The sequence below is a fragment of the Calypte anna genome, chromosome 5A (assembly GCF_003957555.1).
Source record: "Calypte anna isolate BGI_N300 chromosome 5A, bCalAnn1_v1.p, whole genome shotgun sequence".
Lineage (NCBI taxonomy): Eukaryota > Metazoa > Chordata > Aves > Apodiformes > Trochilidae > Calypte > Calypte anna.
In genome coordinates, this window is record NC_044251.1 from 29,014,774 (window position 1) to 29,038,289 (window position 23,516).

A 23,516-nucleotide genomic window follows, 5' to 3' on the forward strand; every position below is an offset into this window, starting at 1 on the left:
TATGTTTATTGTGACTTGTTGGGCAGTAAGTTTTGGGAACACGAAGGAGAGAGAAGTTACAAATGAAGTTGTAACAGCTCCGTCATAAGGAGTGTAAGAATAAACTGCCAGAAGTTCTTTTCAGCTCAGGTGAACAGAAGAGAGAGAAGCAGCTGGTTGAGTATTTCAACCAAGACTGATGGATTTCCATGCTGGGCAAGAGAGGCAAGAGTGCAGCAGCAAGAGTGCAGGTATCTCAGAGGGTTTGTATCACGCAAAGAACATGTAAATGCCATGAAAGCTGAGCTACACTTGCTCCGTACTACGTTAATAATTCATCCCTTTGCTCTTTAGCACTCGCCCATCAGCAGCTCCCGGCCCGCAGGACCCTGCCCGGGACTTCTCCTCCTGCTGCCGCTCCCACTGCCTCGTTCTGCCGGGGCGCCCGGGCGAGCCCGTGTGACACCGAGCATGAAACGGGGCTGCGGAGCTCTTCCACGTCAGCTCCAGCCCATATTTGCCTGGAGGAACCGAAAAGCTTCTCTTGGCTGAGGCCAGCCCCGGCGCTGGGGTGATCCCCGGCCACTCCGGCCCCTGACGGCGATGCCGGCCAGGAGGGACAGCGGTTCCCGTCCGGCTGCAGGACGGACTCGCCCCCCAGGTGCTGCCCGGGGCGGGCGCCCCTCCCCGTCCGCTACGCCCCCCCCTGCCGCGGGGGCGGACCCAGGCCCAGCCCTGCGCGGGGGCCGGGTCGCCTCCGCTGCCGCCGCTGCCCCCTGGCGGAACCGGCCGCCGGGACGCGCCGGGTTGTGCCGGGCCGAACCGCGCCGGCACCCGCCGGAGCTGGAACTGGTACCGGTACCGGTGCCGGCACCTCTGTCGCGGCCGCGCCCGCCGCTGCTGGGGGAGGCGTCGCCCGCGCCGCGCCCCCGCGCCCCGCCCGCCCCCGGCAGCAGCAGCAGCAGCAGCGGCAGCCTCAGCACCTCCTCCAGCTCCTCCAGCAGCTCCAGCAGCAGCACCATGGACCTCTCCTTCATGGCCGCGCAGGTAAGGCTGGGGCGGGCCGGCCCCGGGGCAGCAGCAGCGGCGGGGAGGGGGCACGCATCTCCCTCTCTCGTTTTCCGCGAGTTTCCTTCTTCCCGCTCCAAAGTTGCGTCGGCGAGGCGGTAAATCCGGGCGGCCGCGGCTTAGGGTGGGAGCCAGGGGTGGGAAAGAAAATAAAGGAAAAAAAAAAGAAAGTAACAGAAGAGGAGAAAAAGATCGGGGGGAATCGGAGGCGCTGCGGTAATTACGAGAAGTTGTTGGGCTCAGCACCTGTTAGCGCCGGCAGCGCGGCCCCGCCCGGCAGCTGCCCGCTCCCTCCCGCTTCCCTGCTGCGGTTACAGCGCCCGCGGGCTTAGCACAGCCCCTCGCCTTCCTCCGACAGCAGATTGTAAACAGAAATCGGAGATGAGATTTTTCGGTTCTCTTCCTCCCATCCGTACTGCATTTGTACGTGCATCTGCGTTTTTGTAACTTGTTGTCTTTGCTCACAGGATCTAGCTTGGCGTATATAGAAATACTCTTCTGTTTGCCTGAATAAATTGTTTAAATTGCAGCTAAGTTCCGGGTTTCAGCTCGAGGCATGATCGTGGTTATTGGTGTTCATCATATTGATGCTTAATATACTGAGAAATATGTAATGGCTATAAGCCACCCAAAGCCAAAAATCATCTTGATGAATCCCAGTGAATCAGGTTTTTAAACAAACAGTGATGTGCTTCAGAAAAAGTCACACACATCTATTTCATATTTTTCCAGGATAATCTGATCGATTCATGCAGATACCTAAATGTGTGTAGGTAGTTGGGGTTTTTTTCAGGAATGCTTTGGACCCAAGTTTCAGCTTTTTGTAAAAAACATCACCTGCTGTTTAGAGATGGAGTAAGTGCCAGGGAGGCCTTTCTTCATTGTTGCTGCCTGAGCACTGACTTCAGCTAGAAATAGTTGGTGGAAACCAAATCTGATCCTTGCTGGCATGTTCTGTTTCATTATCATGATGACTGTTCTGTCTTACTACTGTCTCAAAACCTGTTTCTGAGGTGGTATCAGGCACTGCTTTTCTGAAGTTAGGATTGGACTCACTCCTCCATTTGGAGATATCTATAAGAAGAATATTTTTTAAGGGAAATGACAATGGGGAGGTGGAAGGCACCATTTCTACCAATTTGTGATCTTACTGGGAACTGGAATATTCAAAAGGAAATTTGAATTGTCAAGGGTCAAGTAATTTTCCTGTGATCCTTCTCAGTATGATCAATCAGCTCCCTCTGACCATCATCTGTTCCCTGTGCACTGGGTTGATGCTCCTGTTGCAGGGAAGCAGTGGTGCAGCACAGCTGCAGGCTCTACCAGTAATCAGAGTGGTGTGTGCCAAAGCTGGGACCAGTGCCACCTTCTCCTTTTCTGTGTTCTTCCTTATTCTTGCTCTCCTATATGCCACCTGTTTTCTACCCTAATTCTGTGCATTTGAGGGCTTGCAAAGCTTTAGTCCTCTCAAAGAAGTTCCCTGTATGAATATGTCTTGGACTTGCTAAGATCAATGCAACGATTTGTAGTGAATTATGTGTGGTTCTTCTGATCGTCTGGGGCTGGTGTACTGCTTTCCTTTGTCACTAGAAGTGACAAAGAATAAATTTTTTTCATTGTTACTTTGTTGATTTTGTGGAATTTACCTTTTTTCAGGCAACATCTTTTTAAGGAAGAAAAGCATATTATGCATCAGGGCAGGCTTTGGGTGAAGTAAGATTCACTTCACACAAAAAGAGGTAATTCCTAAACTGAGTTGCTTAATGATATAAAAGCAATGATTTCCTCTCAGGTTAGTTTAGTTTCTACAGGATACTGTGGACTGTTTGAGCTCCTGTAAGTTGCTTTTGTGTATTATTCTTTGCACCATTCATCATGGTCCTTATCTGGCTTTGCTAGATGTCTTGTGAGACACCATAAATGATCTGCACCTTAGAGACCCTGTGTTGTACACACAGAGATAGAAGGTGTGTGTGAATTAAGTTAACACTTTCAGCTTCAGGGATACTGTAGTGTGTTCAAGAAGCTTAAAACTGACCTTATAGCAGCCTTCCAATGTGTGAAGGGATCCTACAAGAAAGCTGGGGTAGGGCTTTTTACACACGGGTGTAGTAAGAGGACAAGAGGAATTGTTTCAAACTTGAAGATGGGAAATTCAGGTTAGACATTAGGAAGAAATTCTTTCCTGTGAGGGTGGTGAGACCGGAACAGGCTACCTAAGCAAGTTCTGGCTACCCCCTCCCTGGAAGTGTTCATGGCCAGGTTGGATGGGACCTTGAGCAAGGTGGTCCAGTGGGAGGTATCCCTGCCCAGTCAGGGGGGTTGGAAGTAGGTGATCTTTAAGGCTCCTTCCAACCCAAATTATTCTGTGATTCTACAATTCTGTAAAAAAAAAAATAATCTTACCTCCTCTAAAGCTCTCAGGGCAAAAGGTAAGGTCAGGTAGATAACAGTGTCTTTTAAGGAAAGTTTTAGTGCATTTGATAAAAGGTTCAGTGGGTGAGAGCTTGCACATCTGGATAACTGTATTCTCTTCAGACACCTGAATACAAGGAAACTGCTTTCTAGAAACACAGCTGTATGGTAACACAGCCTTCATCTTAAGCATCTTCCTTCCCTGTTTAAAATGTCAATGAGGTGGTTTGTGACTGGGAGACCCTGAAACTATTCCATGTGCCAGCAGAAAGATAAATGACATGCCCACCCCAAATGATACATTTCATGCTGCAGAAAAGATAACATTTTGCTGATAAAAAATGTTGTAGAACTGGAGGTTGTCAGATAGTAATGCTAACAGATCTGTGCACTGTAGATGCAGCATTAGGTTTTGGATGTCCAGCTTAAACAGCCACATCTGAACATCTCAGTGTACTAGATCTATTACCTGTGTCATGAAAAACAGCTTTTGACTGTAACAATAAAATCTCTTGTTAAAATAAGCCTTTTTATATCTGTGTATTCATCAGCAGTTGATTGTGCAGGCTTTGGTGTCCTCTGTTCAGTGTTCTACTCAATCCCTATTCAGGTCAGTGGTGCTAATAAGCATGAATTACACCTGGTCAAATCCTATTACCCAGTACTTTTTTGTTTGGTTTGGTTTTTTTTTCATTTAAAATCCAGATTTTAATGACAGTAATCCTGTACACATTGAGATACTCTGCCAGAGCTGTTCAGCCACTGCTGAGCAGTATGACTGGCTCGTTTCTGTGTGTTGTTCAGTGATTCCATAGTGCTCTTGTAGTCTAGGCAACCTGACAAATTGCCTCTTCTTATAGGTAGAGACTTTTGCTTCCAGCACAAAAGCCTGGTTTGGGGGGATTCTGAGAGCTGGGTCTGGTCTAAGATCACTCAGTGCTGTTCAGCAGGGTCAGGGGGTTGCTGTCAGCTGCCCCCTCCCTACTTCTGACACACCGACATTAATATTTGTTAACAGCTGGCAAAAGCATTTTTCATGGAAAAAAATGTTCATGGAAAACGAAAATTGCATCTGGGTTAATGGGAGCAGGGTTCTAATGTGTATTTAACTTGAAAAAATAGAGGTGCTTGGTGGGGAAAAACTGGGAAGCTAGAGGAGAAAGAAATGATGTCACAGTCTTTGGTATGATACTGATCGATATGAGCTGAACAGTGCCTGCATTCATCATGCCAGTTATGTATTTTTCTAGATTTATGTTTGTAATTTACCTTTTCCCTAAGTGATTCCTGTATTTTTTGTCTCATATTGAAAATAAGGAATGGATGTCTTTAACTTGCAATATTTTATGGCTGGGTAAATCTCCATATAGTAAAAATTTTTTTTTTTTTTTTTTTTTTTTTTTGTCAGATAAAGGATCTTTTCTTCTTTTATATGCTGAACAGGGAAAATCTATTAAGAGCCTTGGGAGCATGGTAATTTCTATGGATTTATTTTGATCTCAGTCATATTTAGTTTACATATGAATTATCTGTTGATTCTCCGTGCTTAAGAGCTCCTTGTAAACAAATTCTGAGGATTTGAAATACAATAAGTTAAATTCTTTGCCTAGTGTTTAGTGTCAGAGATTAAAAATTATTTTTGTAAACTTTAATTTCTATTGTAGTGTTGAGGATTTCTTTTAATAAAAAACCCCATGACATGCTTCAGAAGCTAGAGAAAAATAATTAACAAGTTTTGTACAGAGAGAAAAAACATAAAGTACTAAAGATAATTTAAATTTCATTGGGTTTGTGTTCTGTATTACTCTCTATTATTCTCTGCTACTTGGATTTCAGATCTGGCCAGTGATCATTTGAGTCACTGTGAGCATTGCATTGGCTGTTGTTCAGTTCACTTTCCCCAGAGCAGGGTGGTTATCCTTAAAAAGCCTTGTAGGTGCTTATAGCCATGTCAGTATGAGAAGTCCAAGGCTGCCATGCCTCTGTATTAAATATATATTATTTCAAACTGTGTAACATCTGGAAAGCACTGGAATACACTCAGTAAACCGAGTTTGACTTAATCATCATATTCTATAGAAGAAAAAGATTTGTCACAGAAGACATGTCTGTGCAAAAGTGGCACGTGTGCAGGGGGTGTGCCTGATATTTTTGGACATGCAGCTACCTGAACAGAGCTGCTGTATTTCCAGAATTCCCAGACATAGGGGCAATATCCTTTAATTCCTTTCTAATGAGATTTCTTGATGCTGGAGGATACACAAATAAGATCTGCTGTATCAGTGCAGAGGAACCGAAGTGCAGGACAACCCTCCATCGGTTTTGCTGCTTTTTATGTTTTCTCCAGCTCAGGAGTCAAGAACAATTCAAAGCCTTTGTTAAACTCATGCTCTTTCTACAGCAAGGTAATCTGAAGGTATTAAAACCTTCAGTTTAGATTTGTGGTTTTGACAGGTTATTCCCACCAACTCAGAATAGAATCCCAGCTCCTTGCTCAGCATGAGCTTGTGTGTGTGCCTGTGTGCTCCATGTATGTGCCAAGAAAGCTGAATCCATTGCCTGCCTCTGGAGAGAGAGCCTGCTCAGTCATGTTTGTACTTGGGAGAATCCATGCGTGACAGTGCCAGGCAGGGTGGTCTCATGGAAGCTGGTGTAAGCTTACGACTGATCTGTTCTACTTTTTTCTTTAAAATGTGTGATTGCAAAAAATTAATCTCTATACCAAATTACATGGAAAATCAGGATTTAAAGATGCATGAACCTCCTCTTATCAAAAGCTGCCTTGATTGTAATCTAAGACCTAAGACAAAGCTTCTTTGATCTGTAGCATCAACCATTAATAAATGTTAGCTAGGAGGATGTAGGCATTCTCTCAATGTCCAGTTAAGTGCTCTCTTACATACAGTGTAACAGTGCACTGACCATTGCTCTACCAGCTCTGTTTGCTTTCAAATGTTAAATTTTCTTTGGCACCCTTTGATTTCTTCAGAATGTCTTGACCTCCTATATATAGAATCAAAGCACCAGGAAGCTGAAAGAGCAGTTCTGAGTTTAACTGAGGGTGTCTCAGGTGGTCAAAGTTCAAGCTTAAGTCCTTGTGGTGTTTCGCTGTGGTATGGCACAGCCACAGAAGCCAGCTGCTTAATTCAGATGTTGCAGAAATCCTGTTCTTTGTGCAGAAATCAGTGGTGTCCTCATCCAGGTTGCTGCCATCAGTTGAGATGAGAATTATTTTCTGGGGAAGTCTTTCTGCTAATTGCTTGACACAACTGCTGTAGATTTTTATTAGGGAAGATGAGCAATTCCTGCACTTTTGTCATCTCTGCAGTGGCACTGCAGACTGCATTTCCAAGCCTTGTATAGCAGAAATTTCTATGCCAATGAAGCTTTCAAAAATTCTGCAGAGATTTGGGTGTACTGGATTTATGAAGTGTTGATAGTGCACCTTGGAAGAGGCTGTTGTTCTGGGATTGTGCTTGTATTTGCTGTCAAAGATACTGAAAGCAGGGATTCCGATCCAGTAAAACACTTAAACAGTTACAGCACTTGGAACACGTGTATATTGTCCCAGTAACATCATCAGGACTGTCCACTTGCCTAAAAAAATATCTCAAAACCTGGCAGAGATGGGGTGAGAATGCTTTGCAATTCATAGCAAAACCTCCTGGGAGAACAAGGAGAAACCTACTGTTGGTCATACTATTAATTCAGGGAAGGCTGGGACTACCTGTTTCGGAGTGGTTAAATTTCCATCAATTAATAGGCCCCATTACTCATAGGAGCCACTAAATCTTAGAAAAGGAGGATGTAAGAGGGGGTTTGTAGGGAAGGGAGATGATGTAGCTATTTGTACAGTCTAGTTATGTGCATCCTTGCACTGGGGAGACTAGGAAGAGACTGGAAATAATGTCTTTGGGTTTCATGTCCATTTAACTGTGAGAGTAATTCTATGAAGTGTTTTTTTTTTTAATCACATGATTTTCACCAGGTATGGGCTAAAGATTTCACAAATGGAGCAGATCTTACAAATTTCCATCTTTGTCGGATGTGGCAAGGAGGTTTGTGAGATGGCTGCAAACAGACACATTCACATGCATTAAAAGATAAAGCCAAAGCCTTTAGCAACACCAGTAATGGCAGCAACAGCTTGGGTCCTGTTGCAAACAGAAAATAGCTACAGGTGGCAGGTAAGAGAAATGAAGCAGCACTACCTTCATCTTTCTTGTTCTGGTGGCTTGTATTTCTTCAGTAGGAAGAGCCCAGCCCTGTTGTATACTATATAGTAGTGCTCCTGCTTTTAAAGCTTTTGTTTGTTTGTTCTTGATGATCTAGTCTGAATTTCTCAATTCACTGATGAGCTACAAACACTGGGGGAGCTGTGTTTAAAACTTAAAACTGGGGTTTAGGTTTTGTTGGAAATGGGATGGATGCTGGCCATTAGGTAGCCATTTTAACCATTTAATTTTTCCTAACCTTATATCCATATTTGACAAAAGCCAAAAAACCTCCAAATCATTCAGAGTTGCATAGGATTTAGTAAAGCAGTGTGGTGACCATTGATATATCAACAAATTCAATCATTATTGAAGGAAAATATTAGAATATTCAAATGAAGTGCGTTGAGGTGGAAAGCAGAATATTACAACAGCAACCCAAGTAAATTGAGCAATGACCAGCAATGAGCAGCTGTCAGCTTGCTACCTCTGTCTGCTGGGACTGACTTTCCGTGAAGGTATTTTCTGTAATGAATTACATTGTCTGCCTAAGCCAGTGAAGTCTATTGGAGTCCTCTGTTGTTTTGGCAGGCTTCTTGATTTGATGAGTTTAGTATCCTAAACAAGATAAGTGTTAATCCATTCCACATCCACAGGGGTGTTGATTTTTAAGAAGTTTTTCAAAATAGTGATGGCTTTTTGTTTTAAGCACTTTCTTCCAGTGGCTACATGCTCAAGTTTGAAAGAAAAGTCATTTAACATTGGTTGTAATCTGATGACAGTCATATCATTCATCAGTGGCTTGATCTGCTCACGCTGGTGGACACCTATTGAATGTACTCTGTGGCTTTGAAAGGATTATGGGCAGAGGCAACACAGGCTGGAAGATCTCTCCCTGCAAATATGAATGTGCAGTGTGTGTACATGGCAGCCAGAACTGATGCTGTTTGTGGCAGTCACTGCCCACTCAGGCTTCCTCTTGGTGGCTTGCACACCCACACAATCCTTGCAGCTCTGTCTCACAGCACTGCCTGTTTGAAATGACACATACTCCTAGGATGAATCTTCAGTTTTCAGCTTAACTCCATGCTCCTGGTAGCTGCCAGAGCCAAAATCTGCCAAGCAGCAGCTAATTAGAAAACATGAATGTTACAGTTGCTTCAGAAAAGCTGAATGCCTCTTTGCAGTTGGCTGTTGGAATCTTTTAGTTTACCAAAGAGATGTTTTAAAAATTAATAAATAAAAGAAGCTTTTAACCTCAGCTGTTTCTGTTTGTTGTAATTTTTCTTTTAAGGCTTTTCTGATGTTACGAAAGGGAGAACACGCAGAGTCACTGCATGGAAGTAGAAAGGACAGCCATGTCTCAGGCTGATATGTAGAGGTGTTGAGGTGTATATTCAGAGAAAAAACAGTAACAACCAGATGGACAAGGAATTAAACATATTAAAAAGATGAAGTTTCAAAGGCTTTCTGAGAGTACAGATGAACCCAAGGACTTGGAGCAGTTGATCACTTCAGTTCTCTTAGCCTCCACCTGAGTGTTGAAGTGAGCTTAAAGTGTTTGAGTAATCTTCTGAACTACGCCTGTTTAAATGAAGTATATCATTAATGCCTTGATAATCTCCAGTAAGTGACAAAGCATTTTAAATTACTGTAATAGCTTTTCCTCAAAAGCAAGTTTCAGCTGAAATAAATTAGGTTTTTTTCTTTCCTCTGGTCTTCCCCTCCATGTAAGTTTTTCTGGACTCTTCTGAGGGATATTTTCTGACCTTTTCTCTTGAAAGGAGAACATGCTTACCACTCAGGTCTGCTGTCCTTTTTGAATATCTTTTTTCTATGTTCTTAATTTCCTTCATCCTTACCTTTCATACCTTATTGCAGATGTTATAGCTGCACCAGCTCTCATCCGAATCCCACAAAGACATGCTTAGATCTGGAAGGTAGGAGCTAAAGAGTAAATAATTCTTTTTAGAGAAGGGAGATGAAAGTGGAACAGACTTAAATGCTGCAGTCATTGCAGATAAGTGTAATAAAAAGTGAATGGTGATAGATGTAGAATAAACCCCCCCTGGAATGGAAGTGTCACCCCATCTGCACTTTTTCATGTTTTGATGCCTCTCCAGCTGGAGCAGAACAGTTTACCACCTCATCTTGAAAAGTCCTGAGTTCTCTTCTGTAGGTTATGAGCCCATCAGTCACTAGGGAGAAAAATACAGAAATGCATTTAAAAATACTTTTCTCTCTTTGGCTGTCTTATGCATTTCTCTCCCCGTCCCAGATCTGGAGAAAAACTATCAAATATGTGGTTATTAACCATAAGGCACAGCAAATGGTCTTTCTTTTAGGGGATCCAACCTGTGAAATGGTTCATTCTGCCTTGGTCTCTGAGCCATCTGATGGAGCATGCCATGACACTGCAGATGGGTAAGGCAGTGAAATCCTGCATCATTTTGTTGTCAGGGCAGCAGATGTTTTATTCTCTTGGTACATTCTTTGGCATTTCTTATGGCTATGAAACAGAAGGAGAAGAAACTGGATTGTCCAACTGCTACATCCAGCAAGGATTTAGTGCTCACTTGATCCAACTTCTTATGTGATCTTCATTCTCAAAAACTTCCAGATTTCTTAGAAGGAATGTGAAGTTTTACCTTCAAATAAAGGCTACACAGAGGGACTCAGGATTTCCCTGTGGTACTGCAGAGGAGATAAGGGTCTTAAGGAGAACTTTTAGTAATTTTATGCTTCCTCAATAGGGAAGCTTAAACTGACCATGGGTGGCAAAGGCAAAGCAGCAAATCCTTCTTACGTGGTGTGTCTGCAGTCAAGTGTCCCAGCAAGCGCTCTCTAGATCTGGATATTGATGAAGTTAAAGCTTTACACTTACAGCCCTGCCTTTTGGTGCTGGATTCATAACTAATAAGCTCTGAGTTTTTTAATTTTTTTCTGTAGCTGTTGTGTCATTTTCTTCAAAATGAATCTAGCAGGTCACCTTACAGAAGTTCGGAAAAATGGGACTGTCAGACTATTCACCACTTCAGTAAAGCTTGGCCAGCTGGCAAAAGGGGATGTGCTCTTCCCCCAAGATAAGCAGCATCTCTCTGAGCACTGATCTTGACAGAAACCCCAGGTTTAAGAGTAATCCAGCTGATTCCTTGCCTGAGGATCATACTGTGTTCCTGTCAGACCTAGTGGCCATCCCATTCGCTGCCTGTCTGGCAGGAGGAGCAGAGTGGTGACAAGAGAGGAGCTGCTGCAGCTGTCACACCTGTTTACGGCTTCTCAGTCACTGACTTCAGAATAAACACACAGTACTCATGCAGTTGCATGGTTAGCAATTTATTTTTAAAATCAGTTGCTTGAAAAATACCAAGGCACAAACGAAACAGCTCTGTCAGCACTTTCTGTGTGGTTTGCAGCCTAATGCTTGACCTGAGGGTTTCTCTCTCTTTCTATTCATTTAAAATAAGAGTTAAGGGAAAGGCCACATCCTTAACTGGTGAAAGCATTTGTTTCTCCTCTGTGGGAAGTTGCACCGAGATGGGATGTGGCTTTCCAGATGTAGGAACGTGCTGTTTCTTGCCTGCTGCTGCCATTTTATTCCCTGATTTTATTACCCACTCTGTAGTGAGGAGTAACTATTTCACATATAGACAAGTAATATTTACTGTAAGAAAGGCTTAGCAAATTAATAGTTGAGGGAATATTTAAAGAAATAAAAGTTACAGATTGCTTTCCTGCTTTGTTTGAAAATACTGAGAAGAAAAAAAAAAAAAAGAAGAAAATAAAACATTTTCTCTTTGATAGCCAAGAAACAAATGCTTCAGCTCTTATCTTCCAGCTTTTCATTCCCAGAAATGTGGCTATGAATCTGGTTGTATTTAGGCACAAAACCTTTAATGAAGTCAAACAGTGGCTGACAGTGGAGCATTTATAAACAAAGTTGGGAAAGTTGATAGGATTAAAATTTGTAGTCTGTTTTGGGGACTGAAGTGGGACAATCTCAGATGAACAGAAGAAAAGCAAGTCCATAGTAACCCACACAGATGCAGTATTGGGAGACACGGATGTTGTGCTTGGGTTTTCTTTCTGCCTCTTCTCTCTTCCTCATAGCTGTGGAGAGAACCACACAGAACAAGCATCTTGTGGCAGGAGCTGTGTTTTTGGCTTGGACATGAGAGCACTCATCCCTTGAGCAGATTGGTTACACATTCTGATCAGTGGTAATCACCACTTGGCAGCTGGCTCTAGGAGGTGCGTTGTAGTACAGTAGCTGCTACAAAGAGGTTTTCTTATCAGGTCGGCCTGCTGTCAGTGTTCCTAGCTGGGACTTACTGGTCCTTTAGGATCTCAGCTATCAGTCTGGTTTTGAAGTATGTGGGAAACAGCATGATTGTGTGTACTTATAAACTCATTCCTGGGTGGGTGCTAGTATATGAATAGTGTTTTCAGGGATATGACATTAGAGCCATAGATAAACACCTTACATTTCTTTTTCTCTTATTGTGGGTGGCTTTATCGCTGCTGATGTTGCCTTTCTTTAAAGCAGTCTTTGAGTATCTGCCACCATTTGGCCCCTCCTTTGCCACTTCTCTGCATTATGGTACTGTTTGTGTTAGTTGGTACCAAATAAGTTGGGTACTTGTACCTTAGAACTGTTAAGGGATGTATTTATTCAGTAACTTAAAAGCATAGTTCTGTGTAGGATCCCGCACATGGATGTGGTGCCTCCTGATGTAGATCCCACTGATTCATCAGTAGCAGAGCTGTGCATTTCCCTAGAGGCACCAGATTATAGCTTTCAAAATGTAGCAGTCTTCATGTTTTTTATTTGTTTTTTGTTTTTTCTCGTACTTATATTTTTCCTCCTGCGTTTTTTCTAATCATAAACCAGACTTGCTTTTCTCCAGAGACTGCTGGAGCCAGTGTTTCAAGCAGCACAACTCTTATTTATCTTTCAAATGTTCTACCATATTTGCTGTAGGAGCATTTATTTTATATGCAATCTGGGCCACAAGGTTGGGGGTTTTTGTAGGTCTAGATTCAACTGTGGGCTGTGCTGCTTAGCACTGCATTTATGTAGCAGGAACCATCAGCAAAACCGATTTCTCCAGAACTGGATTTTATTTTTTTTTAAATCTACTTCAAAGAAGCCTCCAAATCTTTTCTTCGGACAATGTGACAAATTCAGAGAGACAGGCTGATGGGAAAAATTGCTTTTAAAATCAGGAAGCAAAACAGCAGTAAGGGTTCCCGTGCCTTCACATCATGTAAATCTGATGCCTGCCAGTGGGAGACTGCACGTTTTCCTCCCTGCCTGGAAAAGCCCTCACCCTCAGTGACAGGATGCTACCAGGCCTTATTGTCACATAAGGACAGGACTGGCCTGGCCCTATCACCAATGTGCAGGAGAAAACTGCTCCCCATTCATGTGGGAAGAGCAGTGGCTCCTGAGTGCTGAGGAGCAAGTGGGAAGAGGAGTGGGTGGAGAGTGACACTGCTTTTCTGCTTCATCTGCCACTGGCCACCATCATGGCTGCCCTCATCTGCCACAGCAGCAGAAGGGCCTGTATGTGAAGAACAGAAGGGGATGCCAGGAGAAAAGTTGCTCCCATGTGTTGTTCAAGGTAGTCCTCAGATTCACATCTCTGTAAGTGTTCAGAGCACTGGCTGCTGGGGGCAGCCATAAAGCAGCAGTGTAAATGAGCATCCAGCTTGCCTGCATGGTGTGTGTATGTCCAAGGGAGAACAGGGCATATCTTAAAACTGCCACGTGCTGAAAATGTAGAGTTGAAAGAAAAATACACAAAAGATGTAAACCCACTTGCCCTTGCTGTCTTGCAGGCAGTGTCGAGGCACTTTGTTGATAACTGCTTCTGCTGCACAGCAGGCACTATGGATGCAGTGCCCACAGACTGCTCATCAGCAGCAGCACTGTCTGTAAGTAAAAAGCAAATTAGCCTCATATAGACCTGTGGAGGGAAAAACACAAGCTGAGAAAATAACAAGTGACTGACAAGCACTCTGGTCTTCAGCTAGATGCAGAGCAAACTGGGAGTACCAAGAAGTTTTGGAGACCTGAAATGATTAACCAAAGAAACAAGCTATTGTAGTTTGTTTTGGCTTTTTGATCACTCTCCTGTCCCTTGTCTGACTCAGTTAGTTTTCTGCTTTCAAATGAGGACCATATATAGAACTAACCCTTGTGCCAACTGTCTCATCCATCATTCTATATTTTCTTTCAAAATCTCATCTCCTAATGCTGGTTGACCTACAGTGACCTCTTCCATTATCCACCTTTTAGATTTCAGGGTTGTCTTTTCCCATGTATCCCCACAACCTTGCATGTAGTTTCTCACATACAGCAAAGCCACTTTATTCTTTTTTCCCATAATACATTCTGAAAACCATCCTTTTTTCAAGGCAGCAAAATGATGGGCAATAGTTGAACTGCTGGTACCCATAGCCTTCTAGCTGTAGTTCTGTCTCAGTGCCAGCTTTGTCCTGCTCTCATTCCTTTACTTTTAGGTTTGATAAATAATTCTTAATTTATTTTCAAAAGTTCTGTGGAACCCTTCTATTTAACTAGAATTATTAATCCCTAGAGTAATAGAATGAAACAGGTACTCAAACACCATTCTGAAGAAATTTTATGTTTTTTATCCGCATCTGTGGAGAAAAACTTTCGTGCTATTGTGTATGCATCTATTTTTAGATTAGGATTTCAGGAGTGTGTCTTTAGCAACAGCTTTTGTGCATCGATTCATTTCAAAGACTCTTTTTCAGTTTTTTAGTCTGCGTAGATTTTTCACCCTATCACTGAAATTACAGTTGTCTTCAGACCTGTATGTCAAGATGGGATATGGATTTATTTTTTTTTCCCTTTTCAGGCCACCTCTGATCAAATGTTAATTGTTTGTAGCTTTTCCGCACCTCCTCGCCCCACTGCATCTTTTAAATCAAGACCCCTGAGCAGCAAGTTCAAGTTAACCAGTGTAAGTGAGTTGTTGGCTAAGTTAAACCTAAGGTAGTCTGGTGTGTTTTCAACAAATGTACCAATCCTGAGGGCAGGAATTGCTTGTCTATGCTAGCTCTGTGGCTTCAGAGAAGATAGAAAAAGCTCAAATGAGCTCAAATGAGGATGTCTAAGAAGAGGTGGCTATTGCCTTCAGCTGAAGTCATCACCTCTGTACTGTATGTCAGATATGTTTAGAATGGTTGGGGTCCAATTAGCATTGGCCTGATTGAGATTAATTTCTTTTCACTATTAGTATCCTTATAGCAAAAAAGGGAAGATTTAATTTATCTGAATACATGATACAAAATAGCAGTTCATTTTTTATTAAAATTGCATTTAGTCTTGCTGGTAGCTTCTTTTGCTTCATAAATGTTATACTTGGCAGGACAAGATGGCCAGCAGATGTAAAGGGTATCACCTGGAAGAAACTTTGTTAAATGTGCCTTTCATGCTCACTTCTGAGTTGCAAATACTCATGCACTGGTGTGTGAACATAAAGAATTTACATTTGTACTGTGTTACAATGCAGCACAATTAAGATCACAGGCAAGACAAGTATCTTATTTAGCACTTTGTGTAAAAATGTTTGATTTTTCACTGAGAGATGTGAATAGCAACTGAAGCATTTATCTTGGTAACATCATGTCTCTTGATCAACAAAAGATCACGGTAACCTTTTGAGAAAGTGGAGTACATCAGTATCCCTGTAATTCACCAATGTCAAACTTTTTGTGCACAAAATATCTTGTTTGCACTCCTGCAAAGAAAAGAAACATATCATCATCTAAATTACAGGATTTGCTGAAGGTCTGAGATGAAAATAATATGGATGAGGCAATATTTTAAGGCTGTCATCTCATATTTAGTACATCTTGTTCTGTCTCTAGATGCCCAAGTACAGTTGTGAGAGGCTGGTGCTGCATTTTCTTGCCTTTTCTACTGTCATAAGTGTAGCTCAACAAGATCATCTGAGCACTTCTCAGCCCTAAAATGCCTGGAAGCCTCTGACCAAAATCACCCGTGGCCTAAGCAACCGAGAAGAATCAAAGGCAGGAGAAAGGGTATTGAGAGAAGGAATTGGAGTGCTAAGAGGGGAAATTGACCTGGATGGAAAAAATGAGGTATAATAGAGGTGTAATGGAAGCAGAAAGGTGAGAATGAGAGGGGGGAAAGGATACATGATGAAATGTGACTGAAGTGCAGATAATATAATCATAGCGTATCTCAAGTTCAAAGAGACCCATAAAAACCACCTAAAACTAAGCTATACGACTAAGAGTGTCATCGAGATGCTCTTTGAACTCTGACAGGCTTGATACTGTGACCACTTCCCTGTGGTGACTGTTCCAGTGACCATCCTCTCAGGGAAGAACCTTTTCCTAATGTCCAATCTGAACTTCCCCTGATGTAGGCTCATTCAGGTTCCTCATGTCACATCATTGTCACCAGAGAGAGATCAGCACCTACCACTCCACAGCCCCCCTTGAGGAAGTTGTAGGCTGTGATCAGGTCACCCCTCAGACTTCTCATCTCCAGGTTAAGCAAACCAAGTGACCTGGGTCCCTCCTCCTAAGTCTTGCCCTTGAGACCTTTCACCATCTTGCTGGCCCTCCTCTGGTGACACTCAGTAGTTTGATATCCTTTTATATTGAGGCACACAAAACTCCACTCAGATTTTGCTCTGGTTCTTCAGGTTGATTTTTGTCAGCACACCCAACCTGAATAACTTGAGTGATATTAACTATGCCTGCCAGATTTCACTGCTTGATCCTAAGGTGGTTTTGCTCCAGCACAGATCTTGGGGAATGGCTTTTTATTTTTTCCTCCAGCTTAAACTCAAGAAAAGACATTGGCACAAGTAATAGATATGAGGCAATCTAATTAGTACTTATCCCCTGCTGTAGTCTATACACAGGAGAAGGAAGAGCGTGCCCTTGTATTTTAGCCTCTTAGTAAGAAGCATTGAACACCAGCTTTTGGTTGATCTGAAGAAAAAAAATTTGAAAGATACTCTTCTAACAGAAATAGGTGTTCAGTGTTGGGAAGCCACTGGTTCATTAGGACTGGTGAAATAAGCTCTAGATGAGAAAGATTAAAAATAAACATTAGAATATCACTATTCTGTTAGGGATCAAGGCAGCTTTGGAGTTAAAGGTGAGCTGAACACTTGTAATGCTTCGGAGATTCATCAGCTGGTCTTGTGTTGGACACAGATCAAGTGCAGAAAACCCTGAAGAGCTTATAGTCAAACCAGACAGGGCAAGAAGAAACTTTACACACCAGTCAGAGGGATTAAGTTCCATAAAGTAAATTAGTTCCACTTTTTTTTTTTTTTGTGCTTCATTGTGCAAATAATCAGATTTGTAGCATAGGTCTTGTTCTGACACAAATCCTGACTGACTGGTTTTGCTGCTGTTTTCTTCATGTGAGCAGATTCTCACTCAAAGCCCATCATGTTTGGAGCCTTCTTTATAGGACAAATTTCATTGGTAGCCAGGGCTTGGTTCCAAGTAATAGAATGGATTTTCTAGAGGCAAGATACACTGCACTTTTCAATGAAAGGTGCCAGTTCATTCTGAAGGCAGCCATCACCCAATGGTATTTTCTTAGTGATGAGTCATGCACTGTAATGCTTTCTAGAAACCTTTTTTTCTTCATCAGGTCAGCAAGACCTGGATGGCTTTGTTGTGTTTATTTTTGTTTGTTTGTTTTCCTTAAGGTACAACTGTAAAAAGCTTGAAACAGAAAGGATGGGTATTGGTCAGATTTACAGGGAGCATGGCTACCTGTGGACAGGGGGTACTGATAGTATTTTTGAAGTAGAACTTCAGCTTTTCTACAGCTCCTCAAAGAGCAAGCACTTTCCCTTTGTGGAAACATAAGTGGTGCCAGCAGAATAGGACTGTAGAAGGGAATTAGTCCTAATGGAAGCAGATAAGTGGAAGCTACATCTTCTGCTATGGCTTGGGCAAGTTAGTGAACAACCTTTTGTCTCTGGGGCTGGCATGCAAATTCCAGGCTCTGCTTTCAACTTGGAGATGGTGGCACCAGTTTTGTCCTATCAGTGCTGGGGTAATTTAGTGCTTTGATGGAAGAAAAATGCTGTAAGCAGAGCTGGGATACACAGCCTGGGATCCCTCCTTGGAATCTGAAGAACGTGTTTGAGCATCAGTGGATGTATACAGGGAGGTTGGTGTGTTAGTCCCTTTTTTCACACTGAGGCTCTTTCTACGGCCAGAGTGAGGGGCTGAAGTTTTTTTTGGTTGTTTCCTCTTCCTTCCTTAATTGAACTGTAAGAAAAAGAAGCTACTCTTTATAAAATCAGACAAAATGAGGTTTATAACAGCAGTGCTGCATAGCCCCAGGCTCAAGCTCCATTTTGATGTGTTCTCATCTGAGCTAGGAAGACCTAACCTAGGGAAACATGACTTTGGACTAATAGTAATGAGTATTCATTTCCCATCTCATTCTTCCTAGATCTTGAAGCAGCAATCTGAAGCTGACCAAGGCCCATTGTAAAATCTTACGGGGCTCTTAGCTGTAATGTAATAAGAAAGACTGAAATTTCTTGGGAGGGATCTTAACCATGGGCCAGTGTTAGGTACTCAAGGAATCTTTGTCTTCTCCACAAATCTCCTTCCATATTTGTGCTGTACCTCTTCCTTCTGTCCCTCTGCCTGTCTGTGTGTGTCTCCTTGTACTACTATCTCCTGGTACCCTTTCAGCAGTATCTGATGATCCAGAAACCCAGACCAGATAGTGAAGAGGAAGAGGAGCACTCTCTGGCTTCTCAAGCCAGAGTCAGGAGGGCCATTGCTTTTATATACAGAAACTGGAACAGGCACCAGGACAGTCAGAGTATTATTCATCATCATGAAATTGTGTGGCACAGTCTAGTTCTGTTAACTCTGTTGCAATACCTGAATATCCCTGCTGGATGAAGCAGGTGTTGGATTTTGTGAATGTGCTTTAGCTGTGTCTTGTCAGTTTTGCCTGCAAGCATATAAACGCTGCAGGTCTCTGAAATCAGTGACATGATTGTGTATGACAGTCATTAGTGGGTGAAACAGAAATCTGTCTGTGAGCATCTGTTTTGAGGGAACCAAATATAATTAAAGTTTAACCATGCTGCATTTGCTCTTTTATTTCCTGGGACCCAATCCTGCTTTGTAGGGATCAAAGTGACATTTTTTGTGGTCCTTCTGAGGAGGCTGACATGCTGCTTTTTGTCATTCAATGTGTGTGTCATGTAAGCGTGTTTTGCATCACAGCTGGGTCAAACAGGTTTATTCAGAGATTCACTTCAGGATTATGAAACTGCCTTCTTAAATGTCTTCAAGATGTTCCTGAGAGGAATCATCTCTGATGTCAGGTTGTTCTGAATAGGCTGATGTGACACTGGGGTGTTTCCTAACATAAACGAGGTAAAGAAAATAACAGGTGTGATTTTTTTCATATACAAGTCCCCCAAACTGATACAATATTACTGCAGTAAATGTCAGTATAAAGTATTTCAAAGAGGAGAGTTGGGTTCACTGAATCCACTGGTTTGGTTTTCTCATGTCTATAGCAGGCATGGATATTCCATGGATAGGTAAAGGGTATCTGAGAGTAACTGGTTGCTTGTACTGACCAGCTCTTTGTCTAAAGAACCACTGGTAACTACAAATACTAGTTACAGACACAAATTATGTACACTGAAGTCAAAGTGACTAGACAAGACTGGGACCTGAGACTGGCAGTCTCTGTGTAAACTGAAAACTAATGAAATCACAGCGGAGTTCAAGCATCTTGCCCCAAAAATGAAGAAATAAGAACAGAAAAGAGATGAAAGAAGTGCAAAGAAACGTAAATTCATGAAGGTGCAGAGTCAGGCATTGTCAAGGAGGCAAATAAGGGTTTCTTGATGAGCACCAGCCTTCTTTCCCATCTCTCAAACTGTTGCTTATTATGTCTCAGACTATTCTTGTCCCATTGGGTGGCTGCCTATGCTCCCTAGGGTTTCTGCTTTGCAGCCAGTAGAGGTTTTCCAAGGGCTACTACAACCCCTCTAGTTTGTACAGTAGTGGAGCCTGGTTTGGAATTGGTGTGAAAACATGTTGTACTTATATTTTAAATTTTGTTTGTTTCACGGACTTAACTAGAATTCATACCAACAACCAAAATAAAAGGTTGAAGAGAAATTTGCAAGTTTCCCAGAGAAGCCAAGCTTGGAAGATTTTGTAAATATTTTATAATTTCCCATTTCTTTAGGTCATTTGTTCCCAAACTGAGCTAGAGCTTATTTTAATGTGGCTCATGGTGAATCTTTAAGCCATGCAGTCCTTTGGCATCAATGTACTGCATTTTGTTAGTCATATTTCCAAGATGCTGTTTGAGCAATGGGGTGGATTAAATGCATTTTTATTGTGTAATCAGATCTGCGTACTTGCCAATAAATAAAAAATGTCTTTTCTTAACATAGAGGAACTTCAAGTACTGGTAAACTACAGGTGAAAGGAATCTTTTAAGGATGTGATGCAGACATCAATTTTGTACAGTGTCACCCATCAAGGAGTGTATTGTGATTTTATGCCATGGTTTCCAATTTGTTCTTAAGGGAGAACTGGATCAGGTATTGAATGTGCAAGGAGGAAAGCAGGATCTGTGATTTTACAGAGTGCAAAGATCATAGGCCTTAGAGAAACTGCATGAAGGGTTTTCTTGCCTTCAGGCCTACAAGCAATTCTGTAAAAAACATTGTTTTGGGAATATTTTGAACTTTCTAACTTGACCTCATTTTAACTTATGTGAACATGGTTGTCTGTTTATTATGGTCCACTGCTTGTCATCTGATGTTTCTGTTATCCCTTTGACTATGCTTTCAGCATGCAATCATTCATATTACAAAAGGACTCAGGATATGCAGGCTACTTTCAAAAAGACAAAATGCAGAATTGCTTTTTGGAAATGATAATTCCTTTTCAAAAAACCTTCCTGTTTTCTCTACTATTCGTTGTATTAATACTTTATTGATTTAGTTGCCTTTAAGATGGATCTATGTAGATAATTTTAGATGTATGTGTGTCTGCTACTTTTCTAGTGCAACTCTAAAGTCTAGATGTAATAATGAGAATAGGAGACAAGTTCCTATAAGCACCTAACAAGGTAAAAGTTTCTCAAGTAAACTTACAAATGAACAGTGGTCACTTACCTAATATTCCAGCTTAGTTCTTGCATTCCCATGCAAGAATCTTAGACTCAATCTTAGACTGCTTTTGCCAGATGGATTATTTTTAAATTGCATCTGTAGGTGCAAGACACCAGCTCAAAACTGTGCATTTGGACATGTATGTGCAAGTATCAGTCTCAGAGTATGTGGGTGAACTTGTCTTGCTTCAGTCTCAACCTTGAATCTTAAAACACCAAGATATCCCTTGGCTGTTTTGTTGCTTTGACTACCTGAAATTCAGAGTGCTCTGAACTTCAGGTGTCCAGAAGAGTCTGTGTGTTCACTTTGGCTTGCAGGCTGTGGAGAAACATTGCTTGACCTAGGGCTCCGTTTTCTAATTACTCTTCAGTACCCTTGATGTGAAAGACTTAACTGGTGCACTGTTCTGATGGTGGCAAATTCTTTTGTACCTGAATTGTCAGGTTCAGGGATAGAAACATTTTTTTCTGTGGAATAGGTACTTTCATAACATTGTTCCAAACACCCTAAGATCTTAAGACCAGAGAGTGCAAACTTGAATCATCTATGTGGAATGGGAGGCCACTGCATTGCTCCTTCTGTCTGCAGTCTTCCAGCAGCAATTCCACAGTTCAGATTCCACTGAACAAAATGGAGGAAAAATGCAAATACAATACATTTTTATTTTCTTTGTTTCCTGCTGAGCCTTTCGTGGTGCAAGAATGACTGAACAAGCTTTTGCAGAAATCAGTTTTTGGGTAGGAAAAAAATTCATTCCCAAGGAAAGCTAATACATATTCATGTCTTTAATTATCCTCTGCAGCCCCAGCAACTGTAACAGTACAAAGCACAAATATAGAATTGCAAATAGTTGTATAATAAATTATACATTGATTTGTGCCCGTACTGTGCATGTCAGCCACCAAGGAGTGCTTTTTGCCTGCACATATATAAACATGCTTATCTAGACAGAAAGCAGCAATATGTAATTTATTCCATTTTTCTGAAAATTCTCTGAACTGCTTGAGCAATCTTGAGCATAAGCACACAAACACAGATGGCTTGACTGTTCTCTTTTCTTTTGGTGTGATAAAGACATCAGCTGCTGCTGTCTAGTTCAGCCACACTTAATCATCCCTTGATGGTCTTCGTTGGGGAGCAAAACCTAGATTGTGAGAATCTGGGTTTGTGAGAACATACGGAATATTTGGCTCTGATGATGGCTGTTCTTACACTTTGATGAAGGTTTCTTCACCCCTCAAAAGAGACAGTGAAATATCCTGTATGGGTGCTCCTCTTTTACTGCAAAGCAAAGTGATCCTGGCTTATCTTAAGTGATTTGGGAAATGTTTTCACACTGTGCCTGCTGACTTTGCACTAAAGTGGATGAGATGTGGTTGTTATGTCCCTTCCTCAGGCTCTGCTGCAGGAACAGTAAATCCTAGAACAGTGTTGCAACTGCTGCCTGGTGGCACTGAGTTCTTAAGCACTCAAGATTTACAGGTAATTGAGCTTTTAGTCTCTTCATGACATTCAGCAAATAGTTATGTTGGAAGAAAGTTTTCTTAGAATCATAGAATCATAGAATTGGCTGGGTTGGAAGGGACCTCAGAGATCATCAAGTCCAACCCTTGAACCACCGTTGCGGTTGCTAGATTATGGCACTGAGTGCCACATCCAGTCTCTTTTTAAATATCTCCAGGGACGGAGAATCCACTACTTCCCTGGGCAGCCCATTCCAATGCCTGATCACTCTCTCCGTAAAGAAATTCTTTCTAATATCCAACCTAAACTTCCCCTGGCACAATTTAAGACCATGCCCTCTTGTCTTGTTGAAAGTTGCCTGGAAAAAGAGCCCAACCCCCACCTGGCTACACCCTCCTTTCAGGTAGTTGTAGAGAGTGATGAGGTCTCCCCTGAGCCTCCTCTTCTTCAGGCTGAACAGCCCCAGCTCCCTCAGCCTCTCCTCATAGGGTTTGTGCTCGGGTCCCTTCACCAGCCTGGTTGCCCTCCTCTGGACCTGCTCCAGGACCTCGATATCCTTCCTAAACTGTAGAAAATAGGAAACAGTCAACATTTTTTTGCCTTCTGTTTTTTATTTTCTTCTGTATTGTGTTGTTAGCTCATGCATGACACAAAAATGCAGAGCAAAAATAGTTTTTAAGCAAATTGTGTTTTCTTCTGTAGGTATAAACAGCTACTGAAGCATTACAGTGAGATGAGGAGGATGTGCAGTCTGTATGTTGTTTGAGTCATATGTTGAGCCTGAGATCAAGATGTATGGCAACTTGTCAGATGTTGGTATTCTATCAAGCAAAGTGTACTCAGTAGGTATAACATTTGTCAGTCCTCCTTTCTTCCTAGAAGCTGCTCTGTATGCTCTACTTGACCTTCGTGCCAATCCCTACTCAAGGTCTGCAGACATGAAAAGGGCCAACTGTATCAGCTTCTTTTTTTTTTTCCCATCTCCATGTTAAATTGGTTTTTTTTGACTCTCAGGCTTGCTGTGTGTCTTGAACTACGGGCCAAATGAAAAAGCAAAATTTTTTACAAAAAAAGCCTTTATAAGACATGGGAGATATACCTCAAATATTCTGTGTGCATACCTCAGCCCTAACCCTTTCTATTTGTGAAAACATAATGCAGTATGAGAATG

The 23,516-nt window shown here is 42.0% G+C and overlaps 1 protein-coding gene across 1 annotated transcript in view; it reads left to right on the plus strand.

Annotated features, from left to right (window-relative positions):
- Window positions 1-964: 964 nt before the first annotated feature.
- The window catches only part of C5AH14orf132 (chromosome 5A C14orf132 homolog), a 30,056-nt gene continuing 7,504 nt past the window's right edge, over window positions 965-23,516 (plus strand). The window contains exon 1 of the mRNA XM_030452369.1: window positions 965-1,026. Within this exon, the coding sequence (XP_030308229.1) occupies window positions 1,000-1,026 (27 nt within the window). The 5' untranslated portion in view covers window positions 965-999. The remainder of the gene's footprint in view (window positions 1,027-23,516) is intronic.